The sequence below is a fragment of the Mytilus galloprovincialis genome, chromosome 8, assembly GCF_965363235.1.
Source record: "Mytilus galloprovincialis chromosome 8, xbMytGall1.hap1.1, whole genome shotgun sequence".
NCBI classification, from domain to species: Eukaryota; Metazoa; Mollusca; class Bivalvia; order Mytilida; family Mytilidae; genus Mytilus; species Mytilus galloprovincialis.
This window is the reverse complement of record NC_134845.1, coordinates 61,160,690-61,177,766: the sequence shown is the minus strand read 5'-3', so window position 1 is coordinate 61,177,766 and position 17,077 is coordinate 61,160,690. Positions and strand designations below refer to the sequence as shown.

The 17,077-nt window shown below is 30.6% G+C and overlaps 1 protein-coding gene across 1 annotated transcript; it reads left to right on the top strand.

Annotated features, from left to right (window-relative positions):
• The first annotated feature begins 713 nt into the window (after positions 1 to 713).
• Positions 714 to 11,214, top strand: LOC143042337 (fibrinogen-like protein A). Its single transcript, XM_076214618.1, has 9 exons — positions 714 to 812; positions 1,424 to 1,492; positions 4,312 to 4,383; positions 5,355 to 5,426; positions 6,239 to 6,298; positions 6,936 to 7,075; positions 7,965 to 8,061; positions 9,927 to 10,091; positions 10,970 to 11,214. Exons 1-9 carry the CDS (start codon positions 743 to 745, stop codon positions 11,182 to 11,184), a joined length of 960 nt encoding a protein of 319 aa, XP_076070733.1. The 5' UTR covers positions 714 to 742; the 3' UTR covers positions 11,185 to 11,214.
• The last annotated feature ends 5,863 nt before the right edge of the window (positions 11,215 to 17,077 follow it).

Here is a 17,077-nt window from a genome sequence, read left to right as displayed (position 1 = left end):
GTTCATTATTTAGAACGATAGAATGCAGCCAATTGTTTTATTATTCACTTTGTTAATTGTAGGCAAAGTTAATGGGACAATCAATCCACCAACACGTATCCCCTCAATTCCTTAAAATCCCCATTGTACTTGTCTAAACTAAATATTAGTTTGGAAGGGAAAGTTTGACACTCATCATTATTGAAGGTTGACCTTAAACTTTAGCCTCACATCCAAAATGTTTAGAAAATGTCATTAAAAGACTTAATTTGCTACAAAGGACGAAACAAGTGTACCTTGGTAAGAACCAACCTATATATGTTCAAACCACCAGCAGTCTTCAAACTTGTGCATTACTAACCAATATAACTCATTAGAAAGGCCAAATGTATGGACTTGAATATTGGGAAGAAATATGGAAAGGTTAACCATCATTCAAATGCATAAACTAAAGGAACATGCAGTATAACTCTTCAAACAAATTGCTCCAAAGTAACTTCTTTTTCCCGTAAAATTCATTGAAAAATGATTTTGTTGTAATTTTAAGACTAACTGTTTTGTTCTATAATGATTGATTGCAGAAAGTGTATTTTGTAATTTTCATATAGCAACATATGGTTGTAAACGATATCTATACATAATTAACATAAATCTGCACGCAACGAAGAAATTTGATAATATACATATATGCTTGAAATACTACTTGTGCAATTTCTCGTCATCAATGTTGTAGACTATTCAATCAACAACATCATTACAGAGCATGTACAAAATAATACTGATTGCGTATTTGTCGACAATGAACTTGACATCGGGGAGTAAAAATAGCAGTGGTAATTACAAGATCAACACTTTATGCATAATATTATCTCATCTGTGCAAACACTTTTTTAAATCATTAAGAACTGTTCCGGTTTTGATTGATTCTTGACTTTCAAATTTTCGGCTTTGAGCTTTGGCAATTGAGGTCAATTCTGACACTCGCTTAGGACACATGGAATTTATAATATGTTGGTTTAATTTTTACGGTATGTCTAAACATTGTAGGTCATACTTTGTTTTGATGTAAGTATATTAATATTGAAAAAAAATACTTTACGTAATTTTGTACCATAATCACCTCGCGATAACTAAGATGATTTTCTACAGTGTATTTCTGTCTTATTTGCTTTCATTTTAGGTCTTTTAATTTGTAAAAAACAATAACAAAATGTGCCACAAAATAATAAATTAATGTATGAATACATTTAAACGGTACTAGAAGTCAAAAAGTTTTAACCGTTTGTTTCCCATCGTAATTATGAGGCTTGTATAGTGAATAAATAAGTAAACCCTTTGTGCTCAAAAAGTTTGATGTCACCAAAATTAACGGTTTCAGTTAGTAAGGTCAGAAAACATGTTTGCCGTATTTTCCATTTAGTTACTTATGCAATCCACATTTCAGAGGTAAGACAGTATCGTAAATCTTCAGAGGAAGATGGTAGATTTGACACTATTTGGAACTCGTTGCAAGGTGAGTGTTATTTAGATAACTGTTATGTTTTTAGTAATTGATCTGTTCATAGGTTACTTTCAGGATATGGTCATCTATATATGGTCTATAGATTAGTTTGTAGAGATATTTAGTATGACCGAATGAAAATCTTGAATGGAACTTATGTCAGAGCATTTTTACTGCTACTACCTCTTATCACTCAAACGCAAACTTTATGTATGCGTCATTGAAAGTAAAATGAATTGGGGAAAATGTGTACAATCAATTCTGACAATACTTTCGGTTTGTCCGATAATGTATTATGTACATATAAAGTATATAATCAGGGAAATTGGAGTCACTTAAATGCAGTCTTGTACGCTGTACATGTGTCTATTGATACTTTTTGCCTGTTTCTTTTCAGGTAACAATTCGATAATCTGATTTAAGGATGTTTGCTTGTCATGTTTTTGGATTTTGTCAGATTTTCGGAATCCTCTGGTTCTATCTATTTGAATAACTTTTTTAAAAATTGCCCATTGATTCCAATTTTTCTTTTTATAAATCTTTTATATGTATAATTATAAGCCATTTGTAAAAGTCTTATAAAATCTTTGTTATTTTGTTAATAGTATTTGAGAAGTTTAAATTGTCAGTGATAAAGCTATGATAAATCAAGAGAGAACATTTTCCCACCAATATTTCAATAGCTAATATCTCGAAAACAAGCACATTTACCTACATATTTTTTGTTGCTTGTTTGGTTCTTTTATTAAACCCCTATTAATATATACTACTATTATGAAAAGCTTGTTATTTTGAACCTGAGTCGCAAACTTCCTTAAAAGGTTTCCTAATATTCCTTCTCGATGTGTGGCTCTTTATTTAAATAGCTTCTTCTATAAAAAAAAAAATGACATTCTGTCGTCATTTGTTATTCATATTGTATTGCCCCGTTGCTCAAATCGCTGTTTTCCATGAATTACTTCTTTAATACCTTAATATAATGTAAGTTCATGGTGCATTCCTCCTTTTTTGTAATTTAGGGATATAAGGTTTATACAGGCGCCTATCTTATCTTGAAATGGAATTTTTTGGTTATACAATAACGTTAATGGTAAAATTGAGAATGGAAATGGGGAATGTGTCAAAGAGACAACAACCCGACAATAGAAAAGACAACAGCAGAAGGTCACCAACAGGTCCAATGTAGCGAAAAATTCTCGCACCCGGAGTCGTCCTTCAGTACCAATTTTACTGCACCAGGTACGCTCTTCGACTATAAATATCTTTTCGTTGATGCTTTATACCAAAACAAAATACAAATTTAATATTCATAAAAAATAATCTAAAAAGTGATTATAAACAAAAAACGCCAAAAAGTAAAGCTAAAGCCGTCCACCAAATAACCATAATGCACAATACTGACAATAAACATTATATCGCCCATATTTTTAGATTTCAAATACAAAAAATAGAGAAGATACAATTGTGGAAAATTGATAATCATACATATCATTTATGTAATTTTGGGTAAAGAGACATCAGTAATGATATCTATTAATTCAGCATTTTATAAACAAACATAGTACAGAAAATGAATGAATAAACACAAAAATGCAGCTATTTTGCTGGTGATATTCATCTTATGATTATCAGTTAGCCAATTCTTTATGGTGGCCTTGAAATGTGTCGGGAACCTATTTCGATTCTCCATATAACACGGCTGCAGCAGTTTTGGTTTCAGGGCCATATCACCTGTTTATGACGTCCATAAAATAACGATTTTTTTCGCATGTATCTTATGAACTGTGGAGACTCCATTTGATGGGACAGAGGATAATTAAAACTAAGAAACGGAGTCGCAGCAGTTACTGCAATACATCCCGATATGCTGGAAGCCTATTTTGAAAATAAAACATATTTTTTTGTTTTTATATATGGCATATATGTATCTAAAGACCTTGAAGACAAGACAAATCTCATCATTTTATCTAAATAAAACGTTTTGATTTTAGTTTTACGTAATGTGTACCATGTTTAATTATTGACGTTGAGGCTAAGTCCTTTTCACATCGTTTGTATCAATTTTGTCCGTTTTGAAGTAACCAACTATGTAATGTAAAGAAACAAATTGGTATCTTTGAGATAATATATATAATAAAGGGAACTCAATACTGTATTTAACATTTTTTTTAAAAAGAATGATTTACAGGTGAATATGACTAACCAACACTTGTACAAAAAATATTCAGGATTTGTTATGTCATGTTAAGTTTGAGTTTGAAATGATATTAGAGATTACTTTTATCATACACTGTTGGTGACCTTCTGCTGTTGGTTTTTTTTTCTATGATCGGGTTGTTGTCTCTTTGGCACATTCCCCATTTCCATTCTCAATTTTACTGCTTCTTTTACATAGGTACTATTTCTGTACTTATCATATGTAATTTACTTTTGATATTTAGTACCATTTCTTTACTTTAATAGTATTTTATATTTAGGTACCTATATTTTACAGTACTTGATTTGTACTTCAAATATTGGTACATAATTGATACAAACAATTATCACAGTATTCCATATTTGAACATCATAACTTCAAGAGATTTGAAATAGAAAATCTTTTAAAATGCTGAAAATGTAACGGTGTAACCATAAATCAGCAATACTTTAATTTCAAGTACAAATCAAGTACTGTAAGTTACAGGTACGTAAATATTACAATAATTTTAAAGTAACAAAATAGTACTGGGTATTAAAAGTAGATTTCCATTGCTACAAATTTTTAGACCAGAAATACTAGTAGTACCTATGCAAAAGTAGCTGTGTTTTCTTTCTTTTTATACATGTTATAGGAATATGTCAACATGGTAATCGACCAAAGACTGTGCAAGAGCTGAAACGGGATACACAAGTTTTGCTCAAAAGTAAGTTATATCAACTTTTAATGGGATACTATGAAATTTAAAGAAATGCTAATTGCATGCATATGTATGAACTTACCCAAAGTGTGGTCTAGATATTTTGAGAGAGGAAAGTTATTTTTTTAATAGTGAAAATGACCTTATCATGAAAAGTATCTAGAATACTATCTATTCTATTCTAAAATTATTTCTGTACTTCTTTCGATAAACCATTGTCAACGTATAGGTGTACCGCCTAACATAAGCTGTTATAAGAATTGATATAAAAGGTGTTCTTGTTGGAACAAATATTCTATACCTTTCATTCCAGTCGGAGTAAATTATATAATATTACTTTCAATTAAATAATAATATTATTTAAAAAGCTTCTATTTCATGACACCATTACTGAAACATGATAACCAGTATTTCCCATTTTAAAAAAATTGACAAATCTTAAAGTTACTGTGACAACAAGATTATTTTATTAACTATTTTTAAAGGTTTAATTATTCATATATTGATTAAAATATATTTGTTTGGTAACACTACTTTGTAGAGGTTTTTTTTTTTGTAGTAACATGTGTTATTGATTATCACTTGGATTTCTTGGAACTTTGTAGTTGTATTATATAACTTCAGCATGTTCAGTTAGGTCATATGAATTAAATCAAAAGGATGGAGACAATAATGACCGCATTTAATGTTTATTTGAATATTTAAAAAGTTGGCCATGTTTGAATATGCTAATTACGGTATGACAAAAAATTTCAAGCTTTTGGTCCTCGATGTTTAGTTTTGTTTTCATTTGCCTTTTTTACATGTTTTATTCGAACGTAGCTTATGTATGCTTATGTAGCTTGATATGCGGTATGGGTTTTGACCAATGTAAAAGTCATTGCTGTGGCCAACGATTGCAAATCTCTACTGACTACTGGTAGGTCTTTTGATGGAAGTAACCTGCTTTTTTATATCAATTATCATCTCTGTTGTAGATATGGCAATATACAAAGATGTTGTTAAAATGAAGAAACAATTGAAAAATGATATCAAGTGGATCTTTAAAGGTATGTATATAATTTAATAATTACATTAGATGTATGATTCATTATAATACTTTATTCTGATTGGCTAACTGCACATCACATTTTATTCCTTAAGCAATTGCATTACTCAATAAAACTTTTCATTCATGATAACACGTGGTCCCACAATAAAGTGCACAGGTGAATTAAATGAACAATTATAAAATTCGTGTTTTCATTATCATAGCTAAAAAATGTAATTATAAGTACTGAATGCTTCTTTTTGTAACTTCATAGGGTTGTAAAAGCGTTGGCCGTGCGCAAATTTTTTTAGAATGAAGCGCTTCCGCTTCATACAAAATGTACTTCGGTCAACGCTTTTACACCCCAATGAAGTTACAAAAAGAAACATTCAATTCTTAACTAAAACGTCAATTCGTATGAAAAATTTTATGGATTAGATACTGAAAATTTGTTATCAATTAGTTAAAAACAAATTTTATTATAGAAGTTTAACTTATTTAACTACACTCTCTTTGCGTTGTTGATAACATCTGGGTTGTTTGGGTATTTTTTTCCTTATTTATCTTAGGGGTCATTTTCTTCAGTGTACATTATATAAGTTACTATATAAACTTCTGTATTCGAGTTCATTATCAATTAGGATAATGTGACTTGATGAGTATTGCAATAATAAGAACCTGCATTCTGATATATTATACATATACTAATCAATGCCCGCAATAATTTCAGAATTTACAGCTGTAACAATTGTTTACAAAATTATCAAAATTCGAAACTCTATAAAAAAAAAAAGGATTTTATATGATTTTTTACTTTTTGAAAAATTTCAGAAACTCGAGGAGAAAAAGAAATTTCAAAGGTATTCAGTCTATTGAAGGATGATTTCAAAGGTATTTGTTTAAAAAAAATGTAAAGAGTGACACACTGTACATGCATATGCAATAATTAGGAAAAGCTAGTTATTTCCAACTTATTATTATAATTTAAGAAAGTATAAGCACAGTTGTTGACTTTGTCCTAGCTCTGGTCTTTTGATTTAGACGAAACATAATTTATTGTTGATTGCTTAAAGTCCAATGGCAAATATTTCACGCATGTTCTGGACGATAAAGAATAAAGAGATATGGTGACAATAGCAACAAACATCAATTAAATTCCATGAAACGTAGTTTTTGAATCTATAAATCATTGCACGTACGGCTTTCAATAAGTGGAAAGCCCGGATATTGAAGTGCTACAGTAAAAAAAACTTTTAATCTCGCAGCGCAGTCTTGTAACAATCATTATTACAGCATACAATGTACGTTGCATTTATTTGCAGATGAAATGACAGATAAACGCGTGGTTAAATTTTCATAAAATTAGAAAATAGATGGAATCATTTTTTAAATCTATGCATTTATTTGTACATATAGAGTAAATCAATATTATAAGACTCTCCAAACCTCTTCTATTGACCAATTATTTGTTTGTAAACATGTTTGTAGCATGCGTTTAACTTATTTTTTATGTTTTAAAAATTATTAGGAACATGTGCAAAACATGCAAAAGATTGTACAGAGCTTAAAAAGTACAACAAACTATCCGGTGTTTACAAAATATCTCCGAGAAATTCGGAGGTCCTAAAGGTTTACTGTGATATGTCAACAGATGGAGGTGGTTGGTCGGTTAGTATTATATGTTGTTTATGGTCATTTTTACAATTAAGTACTAAATGGTTTTCCAATAAATTCACATTCAGGATTGTTGGGGTTCACATTGCTTAGCTTAAATCATCCGCGTTGTGTTTTGTGGATTTGCTGTTTGTCTTTTGTTTAGTGGCATGTCCGTCCGTATTTCGTAGGAGATATTTTATTTGATCCTTCGTTACCTTCTGTTCTTCACCTTTCTTTTATTTTTATGTTTGAGTTCACATATGTAAACGCAAAGAGTTATTATTCTTTTAAAATGATTTTACGAACGAACGTTGTATTTATGAAAAGTTAAAAGCTTATTGATGTCCTTATATATTGAATTTGTTAAATATAAAAATAAGGAGATATGGTTTGATTGCCCATGAGACAAATTTTCACCATATTTCAAATGATGTAGAAACAGCAATTAAAGGTCACCGTACTTCAACATTCAGAAAGGTCTTACGAGAGAATAAAATTGCACATTAAAACAAGATAGCAAACATACATCAATCTTTCACTTGACGTAAATCAATTAACAATCAAGCAAGGCTTTTCTTCCTCAGGAAGAGATTACCTTAGCTGTATTTGGCAAAACTTTTAGTCAGGAACTTTTGGTCCTCAATGCTCTTCAACTTCGTACTTTATTTGGCCTTTTAAACATTTTTGATTCGAGCGTCACTGATGAGTCTTTTGTAGACGAAACGCGTGTCTGGCGTAAACATACAATTTTAATCCTGGTATCTATGATGAGTTTATTCACACCTTTTAATGAATCGTTTTTGTTTTCGAAATATTATATTGATATACGCTATATTAAAAATATTTATAAAAAAAACGGAAAAAGTCTTCGGATATCGTATTGAAATTATCTATTCTTTAGATAATCCAAAGACACTATGATGGTACTTTGGATTTCCAACGAAAGTGGGCAGAATACGAAAAAGGGTTTGGGGATGTTGAAGGTGAATACTGGCTAGGTAATATTAGTTATCTTGGTGTAATCAGGGGTGTACAGAATTTTACACCGTTGTTGAAAATTCATACACCCTGAGGCGGAGCCGAATGGGTGTATGAATTTTCAACAACGGTGTAAAATTCCGTACACCCCTGATTACACCAAGATAACGAATTTATTTCTAATGAACAATTCCTATACTCATTTTGAAACCAGGATGTAAAATTGAAAAAAAGGTAATGAAAAATTTACAGGGTAACATTTTTTCAATGTCCATGTTGCTGCTCATTGTGAAATATTTTTTACATAATTTTTTGAAAAATTGAGAAAATTTTTGTGTTCTTTGAGTTTTCCGGGGGGAAAAAATTTTTAAATATTTTTTAAAATTTAAAAAAAAAAATTTTTTTAAATTTTTTTAACATTTTATTTTGATTATTTTTTTTTTTTTTATTTTTTTTTTTTAATCTTGGCAAAAAAAAATTTCTGAAATTTTTGGCAAAATTTTATTTATCCCGGGGTGAACCAGGGTGGGGTGTTATTTACACCGGGGTAATTAACCAATCAGATTGCAGTATTTTTGCTGCATTAGAAATAAGTCATTTTATCGACTTTGTGCTAATACCTTTCCGTCCGGCTAAAGCGCAGAATCAATTTAAAATATCAAAACACGGTCTCAGGATTCAATTTTAAATCATCCTTTGATCATATGTCGAACATTTATGGAAAAAAAATAATATGTATTTATAAACATTGACAATTGATTGATTGATTGATTGATCGATCGATAAGTTGATTGATTGATTGATTGATTGATTGATTGATATATTCATATAATATATTGTCAATATAGAATGATCCATATATTTGAAAAAGAAAAGAAAAGAAATAAATAAAAATCAAAGGAATTTTGAATTTTGGAAAAACAAAAAACAAAACAACAAAACAACAAAAAAACAATAAAACAATAAACAAAAATATGTCTTCCATACAGCATTCACAATACCGCCCTCAAAGGATTTTTTAATTATTGTCGTATAGACATTAACTAAGATGAATATAAATGTAGTTATAAACATAGACAAACATCAAACATGCATATTCACTATAATATAACAGTATTAAATCCTAAAATAGATGGCGATGTGGATAAAGTAAAAACATGTAAGTGAAAGTAAATCAAGTAAACAAAGTACCTTTTATTTTATGATAAAAAAAAAACCTAGTCTTCTAATATTGGAATCTAGGCTTCAGAGTAGATATTGGCCATATGAAAAGGGTTACTTTCAAAAAATATATTCTTTTCTAGTGGTAGAGATTCTTTGATGTAATGTTTTAGTCCTATAAAATTTACCTTATTTTCTCAGAGATTTGTTCTATAAGTATAATTTTTTAAGGAGTATTATTAAGTTTTTGGTATCCTTTTTTTTTTCTTTTGTTTCCTAGATTTCCAAATAAAATAATATCTATATAATAGAGTTTTTTGTGGTGTAAAAAACCATATTATGCACTTTTTTCCAATCCTATTCTCCTTTTTAATCAAGACACCATTTATCTCCACTGTGTTACATTTTTTTTCTAATAAAACATCATACATATCTTTTGACTCTTTATTTGATAAAACAAATATTCGAAAACTTGGTACAAAGAATAATTCAAAGACTGTATTTTTATATTTTTATTATTCCAAAGTTAGTCTGTTAAATTCCTTTTTTTTTTTTGGTATAAGTTTATTTTGCATTTTGTCCATGCTTTGCAAACTTTTGTTAATTGCTATGAATTTCCCACTGGAATATACTGATATTTTAGTTGTATTCTGTTGTAGAGTTTTTTCATGCAAATAAAAATATATCTTCTTTTTGTTTTCATTATTATTATTCTATTGTAAAGGAAACAAGCATATCCATCATATGACATCTAATGAGAAATATGAACTAAGGATAGATTTGACAGACAACAAAAATAAGAAGAGATACGCTGTGTACAAACAATTCAGTATTGGAGATGCAGCATCAAAATACAAACTAAGTGTTGGGAGTTATAGAGGAAATGCAGGTAATCAAATTATTTTTCGAATGTTTAAACAGGGCTGATATGCATAGTTTTATGACAATTTATAAATATCAGCCCTGGACCTTTCAGGAATTCATTATTAAAAGGCTGGAATTACAAGAAAACGTGATATTTCGATCAATTCATCATATAAACGAGAAAACAATTTTAAGAGCGGATATATTTATGATATTTCGAGTGAATATCACAACTGAAAATAAACATTTTATCTTAATATATAGTTTGAATGATGCATCACGGGATATTCTAGTAATTTTATTCTTCAAATGGTACCGGAAGAAAAACGGCAAACACCAGTTTCTAAATGACATTTTATACCAAATTTGTCAAATTGTTTTACTGAAACGGAATATATAAGCATCTTTTCTATTGTTATATAGTTTGGTTTTGTTTTAAAGCACTCTATTTGCTTATCCGGTGGAATTGATATAAACCTAGAATGATACACAACTCAATCGTACAAAATTCGAAATTTTAATAACAATCATTTTTATCTACCAGTTATTTCCCTTGTTATCCTGAATTACTGAACTAAGTTTTTAAATATCGCTTTTTTTATCCAAGATTACCGCACAATTGATAAGATAAAAGGGTTATGATGTGGTTTACAGAAATAAAATACGAACAAAATATAAAGAACAGAGAAAAACGAACACGAACACGTAAAAAAGTATATAGAATAATGGTGTTGTCTATTATAAAGAATAGAGAAAATGATCGAATTAATTAAGAAAACAGAAATGAAGACATTCCTCAGACCCTCTTTTTTATGATTGTAACTCATAGGATAATTCAAGTCTTGCTCTACAACTAGAACACATATTTATAATACAATGTATCAACATTAATACATTATTTAGGTGATTCGATGACGTCTCAAAATGGACTGTTGTTTTCCACCATTGACCAAGACAATGATCAGAGCAGTGGTGACTGTGCAAAGGGAGGTGGGCCTTGGTGGTATGGAAATTGCACTTGGAGTGCACTCAACAAAGAGTTCAGTTCCAACCTATATTGGCACTTTTTCGCTAACCATGTTGCCAAAACATCTATCATGATGATAAGAAGAATATAGAAATGATTCTAATAATAATTTTTTAGCAAATAAAAATACTGTTTTAGTCTATTATCAATGATTATTTTAATCAACTGAGTGGTGTATATAGATTTCACTGCCATGAAATGAGGATTTTAGTCAAAGATTCATTTGAAATGCACATTTCGAAACTGTGAAGACAATTAATCAAAAATGAGGCGATAATTACTTCACCGCTTATTGAGTTTTGAACGTATAGGTATTGTTTGTCTGTGATCGATTTGTATATGCTCAGAGCATTAAAGCGACAAGACACCTACTTGTTTGGCACACAATGTTTACGTTTAACATAAATAATAATAAACCCTAAAGATTAAACACGCTGTTTTCTAGAGGGTAATGACGTGTAAACTGAACTAATATGATAGTTGTTATCCATTCGTTTGATGTGTTTGAGCTTATGGTTTTGGTTTTACCATTTCAATAGGCAAGGTTGTTTTTTTTAACTTTTCTCGGATTTTTGCGATTTTATTTTTTGCCTCACAAACTGAATAAAATTCCAAAGTTTACATAGCATTCCAAACCCATGCATATGTTATTTATTTCTCTTTGAACCCTACGATTCTACTCATGTGATTCGGTTATGAAAAACATTTGGGCAACATGGTATATCGATGTGTAAACCATGGAAAACATTCTAACGGAACAATGACATTCAAGTATTTGTAGATATGCGAACCATATCAAATTATCATTATTAATTATTAATTACAATACATACCATGTTAAAACAAGAGTGCACACGCTGAAATGTCTCGCCTTCTTTACTAATCATTGATATTATTTGATAGTCCTAAATATAAAACTTTATGACAACTGTCACATAAACCTAACCAAAAAAACTAAACATTCACCAATGAACCATGAAAATGAGGTCAAGGTTAGATGAACCATGGCAGGCAGGCATGTACAGCTAACATTTTTTCCATACAACAAATATAATAGAAATGAGGTCGAGGTCAAGTGAAAACTGTCTGACGGTCATGAGGACCTTGCAAGGTACGCACATACCAAATATAGTTTATTACTTATAATAAAAGAGAATTTAACATTACAAAAAAACTTAACTTTTTTTTCAAGTAGTCACTGAACCATGAAAATGAGGTCAAGGACATTGGACATGTGACTGACGGAAACTTCGTAACATGAGGCATCTATATACAAAGTATAAAGCATCCAGGTCTTCTACCTTCTAAAATATATAGCTTTTAAGAAGTTAGCTAACACCCCCGCCGCCGCCGTAGCCGCCGCAACACTATCCCTATGTCGAGCTTTCTGCAACAATAGTTGCAGGCTCGACAAAAATGCTCATGAAAACGAATCTGAGACATAAGAAAACTCATCAATTGGTTTAAACACTTTTGAAATAAATAACCATGAATGTTGATTGATTAATATTCGCTTAAAACGTTCATTGGCAAATCTTTCATGCATGTTCAGAACGATAACAAATTAACAATGATTACAATAGATAGGTCCTTTAAAAGAGGGGCGAAAGATACAAGGGGTGCAGTCAAACTCATAGATCGAATATAAACTGACAACGCCATGGTCAAAAAAGAAAAAGACAAACAGACAAATAATAGTACCCAAGACAAAACATAGAAAACTAAAGACTAAGTAACAAGAACCCGACCAAAACCTGGGGATGATCTCAGGCGTTCCGGAATGGTAAGCAGATCTTGCTCGACATGTGGCACCCGTGTTGTTGCTCGTGTTATTACAAATCCGGTAAATTGTCTTATACGGTAGGTCACATTCGTGAAAAGGGGAGGGGATTGTGGTTACGACATAAGAAACATATCCGATATCATCTGTGAAACGGTTTTTCCACAATAGTCAACCAACGCGTGATGGCGTCCATACAATTTAAGAAGGGATGATTTCAACTTCACCATTTGAAACTCTTGGTTTAAGAGCCTAAAAGAGTTTAACCGAGAATGAAGAGCCGAAAATCAGAATGCCAGGGAGAAATTATTTGACAAGGAAATATTTTAACCTTGCAACAGGCCACCTATGGATCCATCAAAGTTGTTACTGAAGTTCTTTATGTGCAGATTGTTTGGATCTTTGTCTGCAAGAGACATCGGATTCTTCGTCCACATTATGTCCGGGCATTGCTGCGATCTTATACATATCAAACAGTCAAGTGGACGTCCCACTCAGACAAGGTTTTAACTGACGAAACTTATTACATGCTCATATTTAAATGCCAAATTCAACCCTTGTGATTTTAACGTCCATGTGATAACAGCCCAAATATACCAAACCAAACGTAATATAAATAATAAGATGGGTATATGAGTACCAATGGGTGATCAATCGTCCAAGTAACAATGTATGAAAAGTAAACAACTATTAGTCAAAGTACAGCCTTTGACATGGAGCCTTGGCTCGCACTGAACAGCAAGCTATAAAGGGCCCCAAAATGACTTGTGTAAAAAAGTTCATATCCAGGAAAATCAACGATCTAATATATATTATAAACGAGAAGCGAAAACTACTATGAACAATATCAACAAACGACAACCACTGAACAACCGGCTTCTGACTTGAGAAAGTGAATACAAATGCAGCAGGTTGAAACGTTTTAACAGGCGTCAACACTCACCCTTACCAAGTTATAAACCAACCAGAGTATCAAAAATCCATCAAATAAGTTCTAGACTGATATTCAAATATATTTGACAACACCGACAAATGGACGGAAACTATAAATCTCAATATGAAAATTTAGTCAAGTTAATGGATTTTATAACATATCTTACCAAATAACATGTTTCTACTGCTCAACTGACTTAAATTTATGTTGAAAGACTTAAAGACATGAAGGTTTTCCTACAAGTATCTCTTAAACTAAACCTTTTCAAAGATCCATTACAATGAGGCAATGAATATATACACCTTACAATTATCTTTACACTTCATATTGTTAACATATCGCTCATAGTATTTGAAAATAGACAAACACAAAAACTCAACATTGACCAATGAACCTCAAAGTTATGTCAAGGTCAGAAGATAACAGCTAGACCAGAATGTATACCTTACAATCAAACAGAAAAAGTTAATATTGACGATTGAACCATGAAAATGAGGTAACTGTCAGATGAACCCTGAATAACAAGACATGTACATCATGCATTCATTCCATACACAAAATATAGTTTAACCAAAGCTTTATAGTATCTAATAAACGGACAAAATTATAAAATCTAAACTTTGACCAACGAACCATAATAATGAGGTCAAGATCAGATGAAATCTGCCAGTCAAACATGTACACCTTTTAATCATTCCATACACTAAAACTAAAGAATGTATAATTACTCCGTTTATTCTATTATGGATGTTAAATCTGATGCCTCCTGTAGAGATTCTCATGTTCTCTGCCAGTTTATAAGGCTCTTTCATTATCTCTTTGGGTAGTCTATATGTAGCCTGTTGCAAGCTTGAATTTATAACCCACATCCAACATACCCTCATTTCAAATGGCAGTCATAATTTTCCACCTTTTCATTCTTGTTGGCCTAACTTGATAAAATTAATGAATTAATCATCCTGAACTTGCATGAAATATTTCCCACTGGACATTAAGCAAGCAAAAAACAATCAGTCAACCAATCTAATCAATAGATGAACACAACATTAATGAACTTGTTCACACATTCCACAGGCTAGAGGTCATAACTGGAAAATATCAAAATCTGCTACAGGAAAATGTATATTAAGAAATTTTGCCTGCTTTTTTTGTTTGGATTGTTGATCAATTGACACAAATGCCATATTCATTATTGTTATTCCCTACCATGATGCTTAAAGGTCCTGGAGAGAACACTGTACCCTAACAATTTTCACAATCAAAAACATTTCCCCACAATTTCTGAATTTACAGTATATTTAATATTAAAATACTATCAACATTTCATGAGATATTGTAATGAATACTTGAAATATACACCTGCTTTGTACTAGTCCAAAACACTGAATCAGATTTTTATGTCTGCAAGATGACATTTTATCCTACTGTTCACATTATTAAATCTCCTAGCCAACCAATCTTAAATCTAACTTTTATACAGACAAGCAGCAATTTATCAATATTAGTATCTCGTTCAACCTGCTCTGGGAATGAACCCATGACCTTCTGCACTAAGGACAATCACTCAATAACTGGACAATACTTTCCTGCCAACAGCAATGCAGACAACATTGAGCAAATTCTAACAGTAAATCAGTTGTACAAATGTATATTTACAGTTTTTAATCGGCAACATAAACTTCACAATCACATGACATAACAAAATGCTGATGAATTACAAACTGCTCCATTGCTGAACTGAAAAATTCTATTGACCGGTCAATTTTAACTTTACAAATTGGTTTCTTTCTGTAAAATACATATATTTGAAAACAGATATGTATGTATAAAAGAAGATGTGGTATGATCAACTCTTCACAAATGACATACAAGTTTACAACAATGCATGGTTCAGTTATTCTATAAATGGTCACATGTTTATCATTTATGAAAAAATTATTACTGGACATATCATTTTCTTCTAGTTAATATCCTACTGTCTAGTATTTTTGTTTAATTTTCAATGTGTTGCTGTGTAAATTTTAAATATTAAACTTGTTAATATGAGGAGTACAAATTTCCATAGGGAAACAAATAAGAGAGCTTACAGAAATAATACCAAACAACACCATTCTGTAGTTTAATAAACATAATTTGTAATCTACTGATGGTAATACTTTAAAAGCAACAACAAAAATTGGTCTATAAATCAATGTGCTGTGTGAATTTTATGAAGTATAAAAAGAAAAGCCTTTTCTCACATGTAAACTTTTGAAAAAAAAGAATGAATATTTTAAAACTGTTTGTGTATTCTAACAATTGTTATTTTCGCAGTTAACATTTCAATACTCTAGGCCAAACCTATTCATGGGGGTTTGTTAATAGTCAGAATAAATAAAAGGGAATAATTCAATCTGTGCATTTCGAGAAATTCTTGGTAAAATGAAAAAAGGCCTCACAAAAATCCCTTGGTTATAGCACTGCTAGTTGAGGAATCATTTATTTTTTTTATTTTTACAAACAGGACAATCAAAAGAAACTCAGCAGTCCTTATATTCCACCTTAATGACCGTGCAGGGCAGTGCAACTTTAATCCATTTTCAAATGCCTGAATTTGACTTTAAAATCTTTCTTTAGCTCCACCTCTGAATTTAATTGACATTGGAGTTTTTATCAAACATTCTTTTGAACTAGGGGTGACAAAAGAGCAGAAAACAGTTTTGTATCTATTTTATATGTAAAAGTTGACCCTTATGGACTTTATCTTTGAAATAGAGATTATATACAACTTATTTGTGTAAGGATAAACTGGATCCCTGCCGATTACTCAAGCACTATATATATATATACCTGCAGATGATTCAAAACAAATAACTGAATGACAATGAAATGTATGATTGAAATTGAAGCAATGAAACAACTTAAAGTAACATGGATAAAATTGTAAACGTCAATCACTGAATAACAGCATCAACAATATAAAAAGAAAAAGAAACAAAGAATAAAGTTTTCATAATTGGACTGAATCATAAAATCTCAGTTATATGACATAAAATTTATTTAAAGAATGAAGTTACAATCATAATATGCCTCAAGAAATGGTTAAGTAAAAGCATTTGGTATATTGTAGTCAGAAGTTCAATTTAATAGCACTATTTAATTAAAATAAGCTTTAAAGTGGTGACACCTGGTGTTGACCTTTTACAATGTCAAATTTGTTTCATTTTGGTCTAATGACCAGCTTCTTTTGTTCTTATTTTTTTGTATGTATCAAAATAAGCAGATTTCAGT